This window comes from Anopheles gambiae, chromosome 2 (assembly GCF_943734735.2).
Source record: "Anopheles gambiae chromosome 2, idAnoGambNW_F1_1, whole genome shotgun sequence".
NCBI classification, from domain to species: Eukaryota; Metazoa; Arthropoda; class Insecta; order Diptera; family Culicidae; genus Anopheles; species Anopheles gambiae.
This window is the reverse complement of record NC_064601.1, coordinates 9,061,224-9,083,204: the sequence shown is the minus strand read 5'-3', so window position 1 is coordinate 9,083,204 and position 21,981 is coordinate 9,061,224. Positions and strand designations below refer to the sequence as shown.

General features: G+C 46.6%; 1 protein-coding gene across 1 annotated transcript; it reads left to right on the top strand.

Moving 5' to 3' along the window:
* Window positions 1-2,396: 2,396 nt before the first annotated feature.
* Window positions 2,397-4,122, top strand: LOC1281434 (protein atonal). Its single transcript, XM_321345.4, has one exon. The coding sequence runs from the start codon at window positions 2,810-2,812 to the stop codon at window positions 3,734-3,736; it is 927 nt and encodes a 308-aa protein (XP_321345.4). The 5' UTR covers window positions 2,397-2,809; the 3' UTR covers window positions 3,737-4,122.
* The last annotated feature ends 17,859 nt before the right edge of the window (window positions 4,123-21,981 follow it).

The window sequence follows — 21,981 nt, the reverse complement described above, 5'->3', positions numbered from 1 at the left end:
TTGTAAAGCAAAGGCAAAAAAGCTAATAAGCACTTGAAGAATCGTGCGCAAAAAACTACTTCAAACAAGTGGCGTGTCGTTTATTGTGCTTTTTTTTAGCATTAAGTTTCATGCCCAGCAATATCCTTATATTTATTTAATTCCTTTAACCTTTCACAAATCTCCAAAGATATAATTTTACATTAACGTTCCCCATGCCGTTGGAGCTGCTTGAAGCAATGCCGATTGGTTCTTGGTACGATGCATTTACGGCATCTTGATATGCATTTCTCGATTGTACAACTTCATTTCAATAGCACTGTGCCACACTTGGCAGCGAATAGTGCCATCCATTCGCACTATTTATGGCCGACCGATAGGACGATCATCCCGGCCACACTCGGGCCTGTTGAGAAGTTATGCGAACCGTTTGTCGTCGTTCTCGAGCGAGGAGTGTAATAGACTGCTTGCACCAACCCTTGGTAGGGGGGAGGGTTCTGCTATCGTTTGGCAATGTGTATCTCAAAAGCAATGGTTCACATTCTTCTGAGCCGTTGTGCTTTTGCGAAGCTTTCTGGGTGTGAATGTGAAATATGCCTAAAATGCGATGATTCAAAGTAAGTGGTGTGCTCCTCGGATGCAAGGCGTGAGCATTTGGGGATTAAATAATAGATTTGTAGCAAAAATTCTATTTTTACATCCCCATTTATTTTGATTTCCAATTATTATTAAATTGAAGCAGCTACTTATATAAGCAATTATTAAAAACACAATCAACTTGGGACACGAAAAAGTGTAATCCTTTAAAAAAACCTCATGAATACAATATAATACAGGTTCAAAATGCACGTGGCACAGAATAAATACAATATTTCAAATGTAACGTATTTTTTTAATTTAAATGTACGATTGGGTCCACTGTGCTTCACAGCTGCTAACCACTATGCATCAACGTTCAAAATTCCCAGTTCAACTGTGGCAATCTGTACTTCAGCCCTTCTCTGTCTCTCTTTCTATTCTTTACCGTAACGTAAAGAGCAATTTTAGCTCCTCCTTCTTTTCGTAACGCATCGTGTAACGCTTGCACAATGGAAGCGAAATGTAGAAAAATGCTTTTATTTAAATTCATTGCACAACTTGTTACGATGGGCAGTTTATCTTCTGTTTTATATAATGAGTATTTTTAGTTAAGCATGAGTACACTTGTTTTAATGTAAAAGGTCTTTATTCAGATTACAGGATGACCATGGCTGACCTAACAATTGTAGATTTATCGTATGTTAGTTTACCGAATAACGTGTTGTTTTATCAAGTTAAATGATGTATCACAATGCTTCCTAAGAAGAAAAATGGCTATAAAATTCAAATTTTTAACACATTTTCCTTTCATCACAACAAAATTACAATAAAAACATCGAATAAAAAAAGTATCTTAAAAAAATCTATCAAACAAGTAAAAGTTTCTTCTTTTCGACATCCTTCTCACATCCGGATATAACGGTCCTCAGGACGGGACAATTTTATTACTTCTAAACTGTTACTCGAACGGATAGATTCCAACAAATATCACTCCAATCCTCAACCCGAGACAACCCCATTAAAAATTAATTTTATTGATCACTGAAGATCTTTTTTTTAGTCCGAGGACCACCATTTATTTCAAGCCTTCCTCAAACACACACACACACACACCCGTCCAGTCACCCTCACACACCCGCGCCGCAGCAGCAAAACCTAACCCCTCTAACACGTGTTTAAACGATCCTGTTCCAAGTTCGATCGCGCAGGGGCATGATGCCTGCGCGTGCCAGATGACTTACCAACCGATGAGTTGTGCTGAAATTAGTCGAGCCAATCGGGCCCCTCGTGCCCATGTGTTGTCTCAAGATCCTTGAATGCGCACCAATGTTCGCCCCGAAGACCGTGACGAGGCTCTTGGGGTGCATGGCAATGGCATATCCGCAGGATCCTTCTACTCCACCTCCAGGACCACAAATTCCTGGAACGCATCGTGGGTAATCGTTTTGTGCCTTCGCGCCGACGACCCAAGCCCAAGCCGTCATCTGCATCATTGTAGTTTTGCGCTTTGCAATTCTTGCATTAATTCACCAAATGCTTATTCCAAGTGCGCTTCTCGTTGCCCATTCGCACCGAGCAAAGTGGGCGCACTTGTTTCGGCACTCCTGCCCGAATGGTAACGGCTGCAGATATCGTTCCTACTATCATTATTATTATTGCTTTGCCGGGGGCGAAATTATAATAATATTCTATGCGTCTTTTCTTCCCCTTTACGGTCCAAGCCCGGTACAAGCACACCTGATTGGCCGAACGGCACGTGCTTAGGAGGCTGCGATTCGTTTGGCTTGGCGTAGGCTTGCACACTGCACTGCCTTTCGGTTGCTATAGAAACGAAAGCCCGCTTCCCGGAGTGGGGATGAAGCCGAAGTGCCCGAGCTCGAAACGAACAATGGCAGGATGTTTCGATCTTGGGACCGAGTTCGAGGGAAGGGTGGAAGAAAACACAACGCACAACGGGCCTGAAGCCTGAAGAATCAGGTGAATGAAGCAAAGGCCGTGAGCTCCGAAGCGTTCCGTAAGGGTATAAATACAAGCGGATTAAACCGAACCCGAAGTCATTGCGGAACGAACCCTCGCAAACGAACCGTCTCGAACTCATCTGCTCGAAAGATCCTGAAAAGCGTCCGGCCCGTGAATGTGTGCACAGTACTAGCTGATCGGTGTTTGTTTGTGCCTTGCGTCAGTGTGAAGCATTCAGTGTTTTGAAGAACTCCCGTGACGAAACGATTTAGCGAACAGATCGTGTTGAAAAATGACAAGTGAATTTGGCCGACACGCTCCCTTCTACTACTACGGCCACGAACCCGCATGCGGCAGTGTAAACGTCAAAATGGAACAGCTCGAAGTGCCATCATCCTTAGCCGAGTCGAGCTACCTTAACTCGAACTACTCGTACGCATCCAACACCGTCACCACCACCTCCGCCAACAACACCAACCTTGTGGCCCAATCGGCTGCACCCAATGTGGTGATACTGCCCGGCTTTATGGACAACTATCCGGACAGCTGGATGACCCCGAGCCCCTCAAGCTTTGGGTCGGAAAGCCCCGACTACTACTCGCTTGCCAACTCCCCCCAGCGTAGCTTCGTCGATGTGGAAGAGTACAAAGAAAATCTGATGGCCATGCAGCAGCAGAAACCCTCCCAGCTGCCGTCACTACTTCCCTCCGCCATACTTCCACTCTCGCCACCACCGCCAGCACCACTCGCCACCGTACAATCGGTACACCCTGCCAGCAATGGTTGCAATACATCACCTCCCACCACTAACCTGCCGGTGAAAAAGCGCCAGTACAACCGGAAACCAAAAGCGAAACCGGAACCACCGAGCGGTGCCGAAACGGATGCCACCTCCCGTGCCGACCTGTCCTGTCTCACCTTCCCGAAGAGTCTGTTCCCCAGGGCGGCTGACCCGAACAACGTGCACTCCGAAGGCACCACCGGCGCTGTCGGTGTGATCGGCAAGCGGAAGCGCAAACAGGTCCCACCCCAGATCAAGAAGAAGCGCCGGCTGGCGGCAAACGCACGCGAACGGAAGCGGATGCAGAACCTGAACGATGCGTTCGATCGGCTGCGCCAGTATCTGCCCTCGCTCGGGAACGATCGGCAGCTGTCCAAGCACGAGACGCTCCAGATGGCACAGACCTACATTACGGCGTTGTGTGATCTGTTGCAGTAGTAGTCGCGCTCGTTGCTTTTGGGGCGAAGGTTCTGGGAGGCTGCATGCCCCCTTTGTACAGTCCACGGGGTGTGTTGGAAACCTGCGGTGAAACGTATACAGCGAACAAAACCTAAAACGAGGCTACATTTTCTTCCCCTTGCCTGCCCGAATGCTCGCTTCCGTACGCTTTCGGGGAGCTTTCTTTGGGATATTCTGTGGGGTTACGCACTGGGTGGATGATGCACCCGCGCTAGCAATAAGGTTAAGTTTGAAGTGTAAAAAAAAAACAAAACAAAACTGATACATCAATGTTAAATTATTTGTCTACTGTTACTTTTATGAATATTATTGATTAGTTATTAGCGAATAAAACAAACTATGTACAAGTATGAAAATTATACCTCTATATGTGTGTGTGTTTTTTATTGTTCGATATTTTATACTTATTTCAGCTCAGGTTTCCTCCCATTACAGCGGGTAATTCCCAACCTTGAAATCGATCGCTTGCTTCCTAAGGCTTAAGAATTCTTCACCCAAAACGGTCCTCCAGTGTCCGAAGGTGACTGACTGACTTGTGTTAGCGCGTTAACTTTCTCACGGCACTCACTCTACCAAAGCTGCGGGTTGCGTTGAGATGACCGGGCCGCTGTATACCGCTAATGATAAACATTGACCAAACGCAAAGAAAGGGTGCGAATAAAGCAGAAGAAAAAAACACATACACACAAACACAAAAACACATACCGAAGAGGACCGTTTTTACGTTGCATAAGGGTTCTCGAGCGAAAGAAAAACCCCGTACGGAGATGAATTTTAAACAACGCTGGGTTCGTTCCTCTTGGCTGTACGGCCAAGTTGCTGCAGGCAGAAGAGAGGGAGCTAGCAAAAACGCCGTTAAGCGATTTGGTCGGTGCAAACGTGGGTTGACGGGTTTTACCATTTAAATTATTGCTTATTTTGCTTAGTTTTTACTACGGAGCAGATCTTTCAAGGATGCTTTCAGTTAAGTTTATTGGCTCTAGATATGCAGGAACTCTGGAGCTTCAAGAAAAAGAAACAAGATATCTATAAAAACTCACCTAATACATCTATAAACCTTGCAAATTAAAAGCAAGATGTAACGAATGCGCTTCAAATAATGATCTAGTATCCAACCTGTCAACGACCACCCCGAGCACTGGCTTCCCGTTGTCAAACAACACTGTCACAACAAACGAGCTGCAAATTTCCCCTAAGCGGTAAGTACTTAGTACCTGTTACCGCAATTGCAGGTTTCAATTCACACAAAAGTGCAGGTACGGGAAAGGCCAGGGCCTTTTCAGACCCTTTGGGTGACATTATCCGTTGTTGCCTTCTTGTCCATTTCCCCCCCTGCAGTGCGGCCCAGGACATTGTCGGCAACCGACAAAGCGACATCCCGCCAAGACCGCCCTGTGCCAGTAATCGACTTTACGGCGTCGTTAGGCGAACTTTACTGCCACGCGCTTCCATTGATCCTTTTTCGGGGTTTTTCGGGTGGATTGCGGAATACTTGTGGCATCATAAATTATGCTGCGATCGTTGGGCGGACGTCCGATTCGAAGCCGGTTCATATTTTGCGCAATTAAAACTGCTCCGTCACACCCTCCCTGAGCGGTGCCGAGTTGCAGTTCAGTTCATTGAGCGCTCATCTTGGATGGATGAGAAGTCAATATTTGCTCGCATTTGGGCGCCTGTACTACGATGGTGCTGGCTGGCGCCGCTTACACCCGCCTACTTCGGTAAGGATCGGTTACAGAAACGGCAAACGCTCATCACGCTCGCTCGCTAATGATGGTTGGTCGGTTGGTTGGGGTGAAGCCCGAGGATCGTGACTCGAGAGAAAGCAACACTTTCCCTATGGTGTCCATGGTTTTACCAACGGTCAGGGACTGTGTCCGTTTTGTTGGGTATAATGATCATCGACTTTGAAGGATCCTGCTCTTGACAGGATGTAGGAGGGGTTGGCTACGGTTGCGATCCGTTCAGAAGTTATTTTGCTACATTAGCATGCTCCAGATCTTTGAAAACTTTATCGATATAGGTCGTGGAATAGAACAATATTCGGTTGAAGTGTTTTAAAGCAAGTTTTTCCAGGAAAATCTGTAACCAAACGGAGCTCTATATTTATCTCCACTTAGAAATGGTTAGTAAATCTCATAAACCTCAACACACTCAATCATGTTCTTTTGTAACATTGAAACCATCCATTGTTCTGTTTGACAGTAGCAAACTCTTCAAAAACTCCAACATATCTCCCCTAAATCGTTTTCCGGGTAGCAGTGTTTTTTTTTTTTGCTCGATCATTATTATTTTATTGATCCCATTTGTGATCTTCAGCCTGTTCGATACGCACCAATATGTTACACCAACCGAAAGCTCGTCGTACGCCTGTCGTACGCTTCCGATTCGCTCGTCTATGTTGTGCCCTGAGCGCTAAGAAAGATTCCGATTTCCTACTGCTCCGTGAGTCTAGGTGCTCGCGAACAGATCACAGCTGGGCGCAACAGCAGCTCCGGTGTGCGTCGTGTGCCCAGAAACATCCCGAGTCTATTTCCTCTGTTTTTTTGCTGTTGTTTTGGCTGCTGTTGTTTTGTAACTTTTTCACTATATTTCTCTTCCGTTTGTCCCTAACCAATGGTGCAACATCATGCAGATACGAGCAAGAAGTCACGCACATGTTGCTTTAATATTACCAACTTCTTTGTAGTCTATTTTTGCTTCCATTTCTTTCATTACCTTTTTTTTTTTGGTTGATTCAAAAAGAATCAAATGAATTACAACAACTGCATCATAAAAAACACAAATCCTATTTCATCAAAACTAGTGATCACAATTCTTGGGGGCGATCATAAGGAAGTTGAAATAATTGCATTAATTTTTCTTTTGCTTTTTTGGCTTCCATCAAAACTGACCAATCTTTTAAGAAATTACAAAATTTTGGAAGCTATCTTTTGTTTTGCAAACAAAGCATCTGGCTGCAAAGGACCCGGAACGGGAGGCGCTAAGAATTGCACCGCCTTGTAAACAATATTTTTTTTATTATTCAAAATCGACCACCGAAAGTGACCACCACAGAAGAAAGAACAAAGAGCCTCGGTCACAGTGGCCATATTTTGGGACTCTATTATCGGTTGAATTCATGCACAAGCCCTGGAGGCAGCAAGGATCTATCGGATCTAAACCGCCAAGATGCGTGAAAAATGAGAAGAACAAAATGCGCAAAGCGGGTGGTATACCACCACTGGACAAAAGGAGCACAATAACATGCAAAACCCCGCTGATTGAGGTCCGCATAGATCTGGAGGGAAGTTGCCCTCATGCCCAGCGTGCAATTAGGATGGTCAGTGGCGGCTCTTTTCTTTTGTGCTGTGCTGCGGGTGAGTGTTGTTTGCGCTACTGGGATTTTTGATTGATTTGCCTTTGATACACGATACAACTGCTTGGAAATATCCTTGCGCCAGGGCACGGCGTGCGTGTCGGCGTGTTTTCAAAACATCACCGCCAGGATCCAAGCTAAGAAGAGGAAAGAGGAAAAATTAATATCTCCTACAGGACTTTTGTAGATCCATCATGCAATCGTGCATGTTTCGATAAGTATTGATATCATTTGAACCGATTACTAACCCTTCCCTGGCCATGTCCTTGGAGTGTCCGTCTCAGGTGTGCCTGGTGGCTGGTTGTGCTTCAGATTTGTACCACACCATATGTCCAAGGTAGGTTTCGGGTTTTCAGTCAGGACCTGAAGGGGTTGCACCGATTCAGGATGCACAAATGTTTTCGTCGAGTTTGAGTGAGTTTTTTTTTTTGGTTCTGTCCCCCGGAGTGGTTCATTTTTTTTGTCCTATTCACCTTCAGCTCTTCTACTTTGTTACCTTTGCACCCTTACGCAACACGTGCGTAGAGCGCCAAATGCCGCCACGGAAAAAAGGGTGTTTTGTTTTGCCCCGTCCTTTCGAGCGCGAGGTGTACCACATGCTATCGAAAAACGATGATTGAGGCAGGCGCTGCACTGAGTTGCTACGATGGCAGTAGTTTAATTGTTTAAGGCGTTCGGGAGATTTCCTTCCGATCGCGTCAGTAGCTAATAGTTTGAACCCTTTTCGAGGAAGGAGTATTGATTTAGATTGGATTTGGAGAGAGAGAGTGACATTTTTTCAGTGTTTTTCGTTGTAAATTTCATGCAAATTCGTCTGAGTGTAATGCATACTAACCAACTACAAATCAACTTCATAAAGAGTTATATGAAGTAATTTTACAGGTCATTAGTTGCTTCCTTACGAGCAGGAAATAAATATTCTTCTTGCGCTAATCTATTCCTAAGTTAGTTCTCCTTTTTTTTACTCTAAACCCATTCTTCACCGTGCTGTCAGTGGAAAGGCAACGGTTCTGCGCGAGCAGTAATGCACCGAAACCACTCATTTGTTTGAAATGAATAAAAAAAAAGAAAACCCAAACCCAGAAAGGAAGGAAGTAATCTTTCCCGTTTAGTCTTTCTGTTTTCCGTATCTTTGCACGGTGCATTATTCCTCGCGCGGGATAAACACTTACTCAAACCCGAAATGTAAGCCCCAACGAGCCGTGTGAGCAGCCATATCGTTCGGTATGGCACTGCCGCATTATCCCCGCCAGCCCAACCCTTACCAGTAACCTTAACCAGCGCACCGACAATTATCGTTTAACCCCAGGGCCCCGGGTTCCCGAAAAGTGCCCAAATAATCGGCAACCACTGCAGGCAGTGGTACCCTAATTTGCCTGTCAGACAAGTCACCGAAACGGTGCAGGATGCGTCTTCCGCTGCACCAGAGCCGGCCGCCGCTAATGGTTGCCCGTGGCTGCGCTTTTGGACATGTTCTCCTACGGCCCATCCGCCTTTTGTCACATACTTTTCACTGCGCGTGTGTGTGTTTTTATTCGGCAAGCGCGATTATCGATAATCGCAGTTCCCGGCGCAGTTCCCCGGCAAAGTGAAACCGCTTCCCTTTTGCTGCCGTCTCCTACTGCGGAAGCTGCCACCGGAACGGGAACGGGAAAGACCATGCCAAGCCAAGGATGAATGGCCGTGCGTTTGGACTTTCTTCCACACACTCACACCGAATCGCATCCCCCCTTCGAGTTTCCGATGTGGCACTACCGACCATCGTATCGGAATTACGAAATTACGCTCGACTGTTTCGGTTGGGTTTTGGGGTGTTTTCGCTTAAATTATCGGACGAGCCCAACGCCTGATCTTGAAGATCCCTTAATTCACCTTCCCAGGTCCTGGTAAAGTCAATGCGCGCGGGAATGATGTTGGGTTGTTGGGGTTGTTGTGTGTATACTTTTTTCTGTGTAATGAAAGGAGAAAAATAACAGTCACAGTGGGTTTGATTGGAAGTTCGGGTTGAACGTAGAATGAGCGACAGTACGCTGCGTATTCATTCAATCGGGCGAATCGGCTTTGGTTCACAATTTGGTGCGTTGCTTAATGCTGTGTGGGAATGTAGTGTTAGTTTCTGAAGGGATAATTTGTCGATCGCTGAAACAGAGGAGCGTCTGAAGAACTCTTTCCCTCTTTCCGTGAGAACTTACCCCAACAATCGTTTGTTTCAAAACTGCAATTGATGGACTTTTTTTGTACGTGCAGATCGTCCTTTCACCCCGAAAGGACACTCAACACTGATGAGAACTGACGTCCCAACGGGTAAAAACGGGCTGAGGACATGATGACGACAAAAAGAAGCTTGAAGCGATCATCATCACCTACTTGGCAGAAGAACACTCCGAACACACGCATCTCCGTATCTTGTTAAGCTAATGAGAATCCACTTTTGCGCTCAGCTTTGCATGCGCAAACGGAACGAATCTTCTAATCAATGGTGCGCTCTAATCACTGCCAACCAGCATTGGAACTTCCACTTTAACTTGTTACGACCACTTGCACGACATCTTCTAACCAAACCCCCTAGAAGCCGTTCTCCTCCAAAGGACCCCGAAGTAACGTCTCATTAGAGATTAGGCTAGGCTTCATGAATAATACTTTGTAATTTGAGCGCTTCCCATTACCCGCTGCTTGACCGACCGGCACGAGTCGCGTGTACCGAGCGTGACTTTTGGACGTGCGTGCTCAAATCGATAGAGCAAATTGGCCGCACACAAACGAGCGGGTTAGAACAGAAACAACAGCCAAAACAAGTCGAGCAAGTGGAAAAAAGGGGTAACACCATGGGTCCAGAACTGGGGTGGAGCTTGACATTGGGTGAAAAACAGAGACCGCCTGTTACGACCTGTTTAGAGCCTAATGATGGTCATTGTTAGTGAGTGCGGTTGGCACCGAATGATTAGAATGAGACACATCCAGTTCCTTCGTCGCTTTGCAAGATGCCGACATCCAGGGCTGCCCGTAGGCTGCCCGTACATCTTTCAAGAACCTCCCGGGGAGATGTGTTATATTAATCAGGCGACCGGCGGATCAGTGAAACGAATCCTTTCTAAGCGGCAACATACAGTCAATGATCTTCAAAGCTGCTTGTAGAAAACTGATCTTATAGCAGTAACTACAATATGTTTGAATATCCTTGACCGAGTCTTTAAATAGTACAAGTTCCGGTGGAAGAATACAGTTCATCAATCTTCTTTCCCAATATCCGCTAGTCCCTTTTTGGGGTGCTTTTGTTTACTCTACGAAGGTGGTCTTTTGACGCCGACACCGAAATTAATTAAGGACATCGGCACGGCACGGTAATTAAACACATTTAGCGTGCTTTGCTAATGATGATGAGTGCGGAAAGCCCGCGCTACCCCTGGGCAGGATATCTCCGGAAGAAGTAATTTTCGAAGATGCGGCCCTTGATGATTGTTACTTGGAGGACTTTCTTGCCTTGACCCCGTAGAATGATGATCCGTTCGGTGCCATTATTCGCTCGTTAGGATCGATGGCTAGAATAAGGAGATAGAGCCAAAGACAATCAACAAGACTGTGACTGCGAGTCCGGTGTTCTTGCGATATTGCAGACTACTCTCGAGCTGTTCTCACGTCTCGTCATGCGAGACGGCTTACCGTTGCAGTGAACGTTCTGATCCAGTCGAGTCTGATCGATTTTCCTCCCCACGCAGTGAACCCTCGAGCTTTGAGCCTCGGTTGAACGGTACCGGTCCCAGGACCACCAGTACGGTGCTGGTAAGACTGATAAAGAAGTTCCCAAACGCCTGGGTAACCAATCCTCGGGGTTTTGGCTTTGGGAAGATGCTTGGGAAGGATTAAATTACACGCAATTTGACTTACTGCACCTTGATCATCGTGTCTTCTGTTTCGTCGCGCTTCTGCCTACCTGCACAGACAGGATACAGGCTGAAGATCTTGCGCCGTTTAAATCCTTTGCTTGTTATGCGTAGGTCAACAACACCTGATCCGCAACAGCGCTCCCCGTACCCTTTGCACGCTGATCGTACGATCAAGCCCCGTTGCACTTGTCCCGCGAAACGAAGCCGAGTTACGATCTTCGCCGTAGGAAAGTTTGCCAAAAAGAAACCCAAAGCGTATCCAATAGCAACGGTCATGTTCTCGTGCTTTAAAGTCCTTCCCAGCGCAGCAGAAAGGATGCTGCGAAGAGGAAAGAAATCGTGCGTAAAAGTTCCACGCACCACGACCTTTCAACCACAAAACACCTCCTGCACGGTCACGGCACGGCCAGGACCAGCCAACAAAAGGAACGGCACCACCGGAATCCGCTTTTGTCTGTCCGGGCGGGTGGCACCTTTACGTCAAACAAATTTATTAAGTGAGAAAATTTCTCCCCATGCGTAAATCACAACAAAGACCGGCCCACCCGACCCGACCGGTTCGATCCTGGTGGCCGCGGTTCGGTTGTGCCGAACCAGTTTCCTTTGCTCCTTCGGGTCCTTGTCCTCGGGAATGATGCATCTTTTGTTTCGTTTGGGACACCCGACCGTGTCGCGGATGCTTTTGTGCGGATCGGAGGATCGGTGTGGCTGCGTGTAAGGACAGCGTGATGGAATATTAATTGTCCGTTGCAACCGTGGCCAATTTTATCGCTTTATTAGACTGTGCACCACGCGAGAGTGTGGCCGTTGCTGGGATCTGGAGCATCTGGAACCACCGGGGCGTGTTGGGTTCAAAGCCAACGTTACCGCCAATGCCCGCGTTCGGTCAATACAATCATATCCCGCTGACCAGTTCGATCGATGAACAAAGCGTTCCAACCCACGGTTATGTTCATCTAAATATTAGCAGGGATCCTTATGGGATCCTTATGGGACCCGTGCATAGCACAAGAAATGCATTAGGGAATGATTCTTTTTTTTTCTGTATGCTTAATCCAAATTGAAACAACGCACTGTTCTCAAAACTGCCCAACAACATCAACGTGGGATGGGGTGTGCAAAAACATCATGTAAAACGCGTTCCTTCCCTTGCGCATTGCGCTATACGCCTTCGGGCTATTTAAAGGAATGTACTCTTTTCGGGTAAACGCAGCTCACCCTTGTGCTCAAACGCACATAATTACCAGTATACACTTGTTTTTACAGGCCCCGGGGTAGGCACGGCTTACCGGGCGAGCTGGTAAATCGGTTGTAATGCGATGTACACCGATCGCTTCAATAAAGCAATTCTTTCGACATTATTCTTTGGGCTATTTGTACGTTCTTATTCAATTAGGATGGGGTTTGTTTGAACTGTTGCGTTGAAACAATTACGGCACGCTGTTTGCTACTCGTTTGGTGTTTTTTTAATGCGTTACGCACTGCCAGAAAATGTGAGGAATTGAACATGATGGTAATTGATTTGGTGAGGGCATTTTACTGAGTTTCGTTATTATTCTGCGTTTTAAATTGAACAGCCTTAAAGTATGCAATGCGCTTAACAAAAGCACATTTTTTGTACTTTTTTTTAATAAAAAATAAAATAAAATCAGTTGTTTGTAAAGGTGTCAAATGCTTCAAATAACATTAGAACACAATCTGGTTGTTCCTCCCTCTCACCGTAGATTGGAATCCACTCATACTGCTCTGCATAACCTGCAAGTAATGGAATGGAAGATGTCTGACCCTCTATTCCACTATCTGCGTGCCTTCGTGCAACCCTACGGCAACACGGATTCTTTGCACCTTCGCTTCGCTCAATCAGAAACCACCTGAGCAGCGAAAACAATGACAAGAATGGTAGGAATGTCTGGGCGGCTCAGATCACACTCAGGCCAGCCCGACCCGTGTACTTGTTTAGCATAATGGCTTCTAAATGTGCGCGTTCGCGCCCCCCTCCCGTCGCGTACCGTTACCAGCGCGACCGTACCGCATACCGAACGGCTCGATTGCTGGAGACGAGCACTTGTGGGCAGCCTCCGTTGGCCTGCCAGCGCTCAATAGCGTGCCGTGATATGACCGCTTAAAGTGATCTTAGCCCGCCCCATCATGCCGATTGCTCGATTGCCGGGAGATTCCAACCGCCCCGAAGAGGCTACCTGTTCAAAAGTGCAAAATCGTCATTAGAAAAAAGAGACGCTTACACCGACATATGTGTTTGTGGACAAACGAGACACGCGAGAGAGAGGTGTTGGATATTGGGGAGTTGGAAAACTTTTTTGGGAAGGTGTTAAATTATCTTTTAATTTGTTAAATTCGACAGTCGGCAATCGCAAGATGTTCGTAAATCGCGTAAGAGAGTGTGGCATGTAGCTCGTTTTTCTTTTTTGGGCCGTTTTTCTTGGAGCATTCTCGACCAGTTGGCATCTTAAATATAGAGCCATCAATCATACTTTGTACCGCACGCATCACCGAACGCACAATGTTGTCTAAGGGCATACAAATGGGCCTCAATCGCGGCGATGCAACCTGTTCCGGAAGCGTCGGTCAGTTTTTGTGCATCGAGCATCAGTGCAAATCACGACATGGCAACTGATTGCCGAGGACCTGGCAATTAGACCGTTTGCGGCAGTTAGTGAACAACCGTTTGCGTCGACACCGATACTTCCCAAATGCCGCCTGTCAGGGACAGTTTTCTGAGCTGGTTGCGGGCTCCTCTCTACCAGGGCCGTTAACGCATCGTCAATCTATCGAACGATCGTAATTGGTCGGACAAAATGCCGACGTACCGTGGAGATGATCCGCTTTGGCGATTTAATCTCCGGGCGCGGGCGCCTTTCATCCTCTCGGACGCTGCCCTTGTTAGGACGCTGCCCTCAACAGTAACGGAGTGATGAAAACCGTGCACTTTACTGTCGGAAACCCCTCGGCGCTAATGCGTTCGATCGGTTTCGGGGTTTCTGGGCCCGTTCTGGAGCTCTGGTGCGAGTTGCATTAGTGCGAATTGGATCATTATCGCTACATCTTTTAAACTAATGCAAGTTCCTCGAAAGCTGAATCTCGGTCTCGGACTGTCGACAGCAGCAGGTCCTTCGCTCGTAGGCTGGCGTGGATTGGCGTTCTCTCACCCTTGCACGTTGTACCTGGCTTCCAGCAGGACGAAGGGACGAACTTCAGCGCCACCAGAAGACGCCGTACACACTCACGCCGTACACCTCAAGTAGAGCCACTTCATAATGTCTCAATTTTGTTTGTTTTTCGAACTCCTCTTTCCCCCCTCCCTAACAGAAGCCCTCCTTTCTCCTTACAAACACGCCTTTGCCTTTCGATTCCCATGAAAACTCAATCCATCACCCTTTCATCAAGTTTCTCTAGATTTCCATCATCCTTGCTTCATCGTCATCATCGCACCGCAACCCGGTAAAGCAATCCAGTTTCGAAGGGCCAAACCGCGGGACCCTTCAAGCATCGCAATCGATTAAATCCTACCCCTGGCTGCATCCCGTTGCTATCGTCTGTTGTGCAGAGCGATGAGAAAATTATTGCCGCGGCAACGAAAAAAAACCCTTTTCTCAATAATCTCAACCGTGCCTGGCGTGAAACTTCGCGGCACTTTCGTCAGCTTCGGTGCCGGTGCCGGTAACACATATCGCACCCTCGTTTAATCCTTCTGGTCCTCTGGGTCCTCTGGGTCTGTTTTCGGTTAAACAAACAAAGCCCATTTCCGAATCCTTCCCACTTGCACGCTTGCCCACAATCACCATGATATCAGACCGATCTTTACGCTCTGCTTTCGCTGTGGATGATGATGATTGAAGCTTTCGCAGCAAATTGGCAGGTTGCGCAAGCGTAGAAGCGTCTACGGCAGCGCAGCAGGTTTCCTCGAGGCGTGCGCTATGGTGCCGTGTGGATGGAGGGAAACCCTCCAGAGGGATACAAGTGGTGCTGCCGGATGTAAGGATTATGATTAGCTTAATAAACTGCCCTGCAATCGGGACTGCGATTGGGATTGAATTGAGGTGATTGAGTAAAACGGCAAATTATAGACCGCGTCGTGTTTGGGTTCGCAGTTTCGGTGTTACCTTATGGGTTAGGTTGTTTTTTTGGCGATGACGATTCTAATGGAAAAGAAATAAAAAGAAACACATTTTATACACTATCAATTAGTTTCTATGGTACTTTTAAAACATACCTTCATTTGAGATAGAAACAGATATAAAAGTCATAAAACAAACAAAACAAAACAATTAAAACGAAAGTAAAGTATGAGAAATCGTTATTTAGTTGATTATAGCCCATAATGAGTAATGAAAACATAATTACAACATTTGAAGAGTAATGTCTTTATTCATCTCTACTTAAGATCAAACTCAGGGAAAGTCCTTTATGAACTAACTTTTTAAAAGCACGACTTAGTGCCTCAATAATGTTGTATTGCTAGTATTGCTGAAATTGGATGATTTATTGTGCATCAAAAAATCATAAATATATCGTTCCTCAATGTATGGAGTACAAACCCGTTTTCTTCTGGTTAATCCCAACAGAAACAAGGTTAAATCTCATAGCCTGAGGTTATTGTAGGTCAAACCGGTTATCGCAAATGACAATATTTAATCAAATGCTTACCATTTAGAGGCTATCCTAAAGAGGATATTAACATAATGAAATTTGAGCAGCTTAACTTGTCTTGAAACTAGACCACATTAATAAGCCGTTTGTAGAACATAATGAAATACCTTCCACCAATGTGTACCAATGTTCAACTCCTTTTCTGGGCGGTCACAATAAAATACTAATAACCTTTCAACCTTTAGACTTGAACCTGGAAAACGATCAATACCGATTATTGAATCGATCTTTCGTCCCGGGGAACAAACGCGTAAAATCTTGACCACCGCCTTTAAAAGAGAAATTTCTTCCCAATATCTAAAATTACGCCCCTAAACCGCCAATCTAAAACTCATTTCTACGAACCGGACCACTCATATATCCACCCTCATTCCACTGGCGCATCCTTCTTATTGCCCTTGATTTATAACTCTATTGGCTCCGTCCCGTTCCGAACGACCGCGGGCCACAGCCAACCGTCGTACCGCCTGCGTTAAACGGTGCTAACCGAATCGGGGTCATCGATAAATTTTATCGAATTTTAGCGTAACCACCAAACCCCGGGTCCCAAATCGTGCCCGGTGGTCCTGCTTTGCCTGTATGTCACTCCTGCCCCTCGGCTCTGTGTAACCAGTTTCACGGTCCGAAGCGAAATCCCAATCGAAACGAATGATACGCTTCTTTTCTTTTCTTTAAAAAAAAAAGCTAAGTGGTAAGCAACATTGTTGTTGCGGTCACTTTTCACACCTTCCGATCTGCTGAAAGCTTAACGGTAACTGCTTCTCTTTAGTGCCGAACTGACCATCTCCAAGACGGGTATGCTATATCTGCCTGTGATAGCATCGAGAACATATTTCCAGAGCATTCCAGTCTGCTTGCTCGCCCCCGGAAGCACGCCCGCTTTTCCTTCCATCGCTGTCCGCCCTCTCATTACGGTAGCAGTGGATTATTTTTGCGCAAAGGATGCAATTAGTTAAAGCAACACTCGTGCCGACCGGGATCCACCCTCAACCTAATTCTCCGGTGCTCCTGCTTGAGATACGGAAGTGGTCCGCATCCTTTTGGCTAGTTTGTTTTGCCCTCCGCAAACCGATGATTTGCGGGCATGCGATCGCTTTTTTTCTTCGTTGTTTGTTTCGGCAGCGTTTGATCTAGTTCCGACACACGACGGTTTTGCGAAGGTGGCCCTAGGCGGCCCCGGCTTTGTGGCCCTAATTGGTGACGGGCGGCGGCGGCGTTTCGATGTCATATCTAAGGCAAAGGCGGAAAGGAGATCACAGACTCGCACACCGACTGTTTGTCCAGCGCACCGAGAGTGATGTTATGCCGTAGCTTCCGGATGGTGTGAATGCGTAAAGAGAACAAACGCGATCAGGTAGTTGCCTTTTTTACGTGCATTTTCTTGCAACATGTTTAATGACGGAGAAGCTATCATGATTATCAGAGAAAAATGCAGCATCAAGATCCACAAGATCACTCTCCAATTAGGCAAATGATCAAACCGATCCCCAAAACTGTCACATTCAATGTCACCAACAAAACAACAGCGACTGAGCGAATCAATCATGTGCAATACGCTTTGAACCTGCCGCCAATTATGGCGAGGCGCCCCTGCTGACAGCAACCTGTCAGTGAGTGTCCAAATTAGCCTAATCTACGCACGTCAACCAATCTATTGGTTGGCCGGGAATGCGACATGGGTGTACCAATATTGAACCAAACCGCTGGTCTTCGCGTGCTGAGCTATTTTTTCAAGGTCAATTTCATACCAGAAGCCCTCAAGATCACTCAACCATAGCGCCAAAGGACATGGAATCGTTTCTACCCGTTTGCGATCGCGATCTGTAAGCGATACTTTAACGCTGGATTTGATATTGATCCGAGTGCTCCGACAAGGACGAAATAAAGCGCACTGCGAGCTACGGTCATCTTGCCTACAAACTCCAACAACTGTTACCAGGAGGGGGGAAACATATTCAATCGATCCTTTTTTCTCTCTTCTGGTCGATATCTAGCGAGCTAATTACGCTGCCGACTAGACTGGGCAGGCGAGATGCCTAGATGAAGATGAAGAAGAAGCAGTAACAAGAAAACAAATAAAAACCATCAAACATATGTCAGCACGTGCGCCGTCACCCTAAAAGTGAAGATAGCCGCCATACGATCACTCCGGACCGCTGGACCAAACGAAGCACCCGAAAGCAAAAGGAAAATAACGAGAGAGCAAAGTAATCTAGTTTCTCGGCCAGTCTGCGCTAAATGCATCCCGTGTGCCTGGTCCATCTATTTTTTGGATAGTAATCTAATGACCACGATGCGCGTCTACGTCTAGTCCTCAAACGAGCGGCGCACACGTGTCCACGCGCGGTCCGCAATGCATTGCTACGGGTACAATGTTGTGTTCGGCCCTTTCCTTGCTTCTGGCTGTACTGCATACTGCAAAGAATTCCACCGTCAGTTGGTGCGAGTCCCGAGTACGATCGCCAGGAAACTGATCCTTTCGCGTCAATCGTTCAGCTGCCATGGACAGGATTTTGGTTTCTTGCTTGCCTCACCCATGCACCCGAGGGTTAAGCTTTATTTTGGCAAAAGTATTTGCGAAAGTTCCCCTCTTCTTGAGATCACCTGTACATTGCAAACTTACTCAGAAAAAAAGACCCCTCAAAATCGGAAGTATCACCTGGAGGATTGAATTCTTCTTAAAATTGCTCATCCACTGGCTGCCTGTTTCCGGTTGCACCGCGGGGATGCTTCCCTCGGGTCGCGCTATCCTTGCTGCGCGGTGACCGGATTTACATAACCAATTTCCGGTGCCGGGCACTTTTCACACGCCTGCATCACTTTCTTCTGCGTCGACCTCTCTCCGGGGCGTTCGTTTGCATCTTCTGGCAGGCAGGGCACCGAAACCTCGGAAGCAATAAATAATTGGCCAGCGTGCGCAACCTAAAGGGTGCGCAGGATTCGTGTTCCGTCGGCGGCTTACTTAATCCACCGGAACATATCCTAGTCAAACCGCGGAGCTACAGTGCTACGGCGTGATCATTTTTCCTCCTTGATCGTTCCGGATCATCACGAGCGTGACGGGGCAACATTTGGAGGCGTCCCACAGATCCTTACACCTCTTGGCGGGACGATCGTATCCAGCATGGATGGGCTACACAGTTTATCGCCATCGCCGAAGTCATTTGAAGGGTTTTTTTTCTACTTTCTTTCTCTGTCACGTTATTGCTCTACTTCCACCCGTGCACATCTCCAACATCTGTTATCACACCGAGAAATCGTTTGCGTCCTCGCATTTCACCTACGGCTACAAACGAGATCGAAAAATAACAATCCGAAAGACACGAAAACAGATCCTCGGAGGATCTAGGAAATTCATTTTTCGGAACTAGAAATTAAATTATGTTTCCTATTCTTCTGATGAATCCTTTCTCGCCGGGATGATAGTACGCTCAAACTGAAAGCCCTCAGAACATAGAAAAGGAAGGAACGAATAGAAGGGTTTGGCTATTTCCAAGGAAAACAGCCTTCATTTCTGCCGATGACACAATGGCACTTTAAACGAAGGTGTGTGTATGGTTAGCAATTTAGTACTCCTTTCGGCATCCAAGGTTTGGCCGAAACCGGAAATCGATTTTGACCCAGTTCGATCAGCCCGATCGTGCTGACTTAATGACTATCATCAACTGTTCAAACAGAGATCGTTCGATCGATCGCGGGCTCTCGGTCGCGGTTTTCTAGGAGGGAACGGTTGTATGTTTGCGAAAGAATTCCGTTCCGAACGTAATAATTAACCCAAACAATTAGAATGGTTTGTTGTTTTTTCCGCTGAACCAATGAATTAAAGTCTTTAATTTTGATGAGCTTTGATGAAGATTGAAGTTGTTTTAGTGATGGCAAATATTACGTTTTTTTCTGACAAGGGTCCTCCGGATTTAAATTATTTTAAGGAGTGTCCCTTCGTTGTGCTTAAATGTTATCGTTTATCGAAAGTACAGGAATGAAAGCACATGAAAAACTTCTCAAAAATCATGTTCACAGCATCCTTTTGGCTTATATCCACAGCGCATCCTTAACCAATCCATTCGCATCAATCAATCCAATCATCACCTTCAACACTTTGAGCGCTGCTGCACTGCATTTTCATCCAGTCACGTCCGCAACACATGGTTGTACAACCAACGTACTCCTGCAACCTTTGTACCCAATTAAACTTCCTGACAAGCATGGCAAACCGTAAGGACGAGAACTCAATTCGCTCGATCCTACCCACCACGTCCCAGCACTAATGCAACTCATCGAAAGGCAATGCCTAACCAACGCCTCACGTTGCAGTCGGTCCAAAGCAGTTTCCTACTGTCTGTAGGACATCCCTAGCCCAATCCTGTCAATCCTTTCCCTTTGTGTGATGGATTAACATCTCCACCAAACATCGCCATCGGTAGATTTGTTTGTTTTGCCCGCCAGTTCGGGGGGCGTTATTATTGAAAACAAAAACATCCGACGACGCCGTTCGGAGGCACCCAATTCGTACCCATTTCTCCCCGTCAAACACCGTGGTTATGAGCACACGCTGGGATAATCATACGCACTGGACATCGGCGAGATACGCGCACATTTGAATGTATCTGTATCCTTTTTTTATTTCACCGTTGCGTTGGATTGATTTCTTACGAACCTAATATCTTCATTCGACCTGGTCCGGCATAAGGTTTAACCATTTTAGAATAATAATAAATAGCATTTGCTGAAGCCACTCGTAGCCCGCTCTCAGTTCCAGGAACAGCGAAACCCAACGCATCAAGCGGTCATTGGATTTCTAGTCCTATCCAGAGCTCTACGGTTCCACCAGCTCGGGGTATCCTCGTCGGCCTGTTTGGGATCAGTGTTTGGTGCGTGTTTCGGTGCGGCACGCACTATACGGTACGTTGGATGTGTGTGTTTTTTTGTTGTTGTTTATTCCTCCCGCTTAATGCGCTACAAAGTTGTAGCCGTTAGATAATTATAGGTTTGCCGCCTTCAAAACTCGAGCACGAGCACGTGAAGAAGTCCTGGCACCAAAAATAACTCTAAAAAGTGAACCTGGACGCAACTGGCCGATGCTCGGGCGTCTGGAGCTCAGTTGTCGAGGCAGTATGATCGATGTTTAGCTTATAGTAATGGGGCCTAAGGGAAGAGATTTGCTGCTGCAAAAAACAATGCCATTTTTTGTGCAACTAACCGTACAGTGACCCTCGCAAAACCATCTACCTGCCTTTATTATGACAGTTATTTGACACTGATAACCGTCCGTTGCCAATTCCTCTTCAGAGTGGAGGTAAAGCGAATCACAAAGGCATTAGCATTAAACGAGTTAAACGGTAATATTTTCTTCATCATTGGATGAATGCATACGAGATTGATTGTGTGGAATGCAATGGATGTAATGGCCGTTTGTTTTCCCTTGCACTCGATAGCAATCCCGCCTCTCAACGCGGGTGCAACGTTCGAGAGTGGACATAAGCCCGTACTCACCCTTCGATAGGGGTCGTTGAGTTGTTTGAGGCTTCCACACTTTACCCGTCCATGATACCGTTTGTCGGGAGGCATCCATACTCATCATGAAAATTTATATTCATAATGTTAAATTCTGAACCCGTTCCCATTTGTGTATCCTTCGCCTCTCCGTAGCCGTACATTGCGCACAATAAAAAAGTAAATTTGCAAATAAATAATGTTCATGTTTGCTCAAGAAGCGAACCCACCGGCACAGCATCGGACAGTATTATGCAATGCTCGTAGTTTACCCTCCCGTTCTTTCTTTTTTCATCTCGTTCACTCGATACGTAATCGCCCAGCGCTAATTGTTTCACCGGTTGGGCGCAACATAACCCCATTCTGGCTCTACCCTACACCAAGCCTCGAGTTCAAAAAGTCAAGTGAAACCAAATCTGTCTCACCGGACCCCGAGATCGAGAACCGAAGCAAAGGGTGCAAACTTCAATGTCTGAACCAATTAATGCGTCAATCACGGACGGTCCAGGCACTGGTGGTACTGGCACTGGCCCGGTGCTACCAACTGCGGAAAGTCAATACGCGCTGGCCGAATCGTCCCATTCAGCTCGCGTAACAATCGGACGCTCGGAAAGTCCGCGTTCCCGCAAACAACGGTCGTACGCGTAGTGTCCCTCTAGCAAATGTGTGTGTGTGCGCGAGTATGATTGTTTGCACTTGACAAATAGTGGAAAATTTCGCGGGATTTGTTTAACCAGGACGAGCGCACGGAGTGTAGGTGGTCCGAGTTTTCGCGCACAATGCCGGAATGATTTTCCATTTTCTCTCGCAAAGGAAGCCAC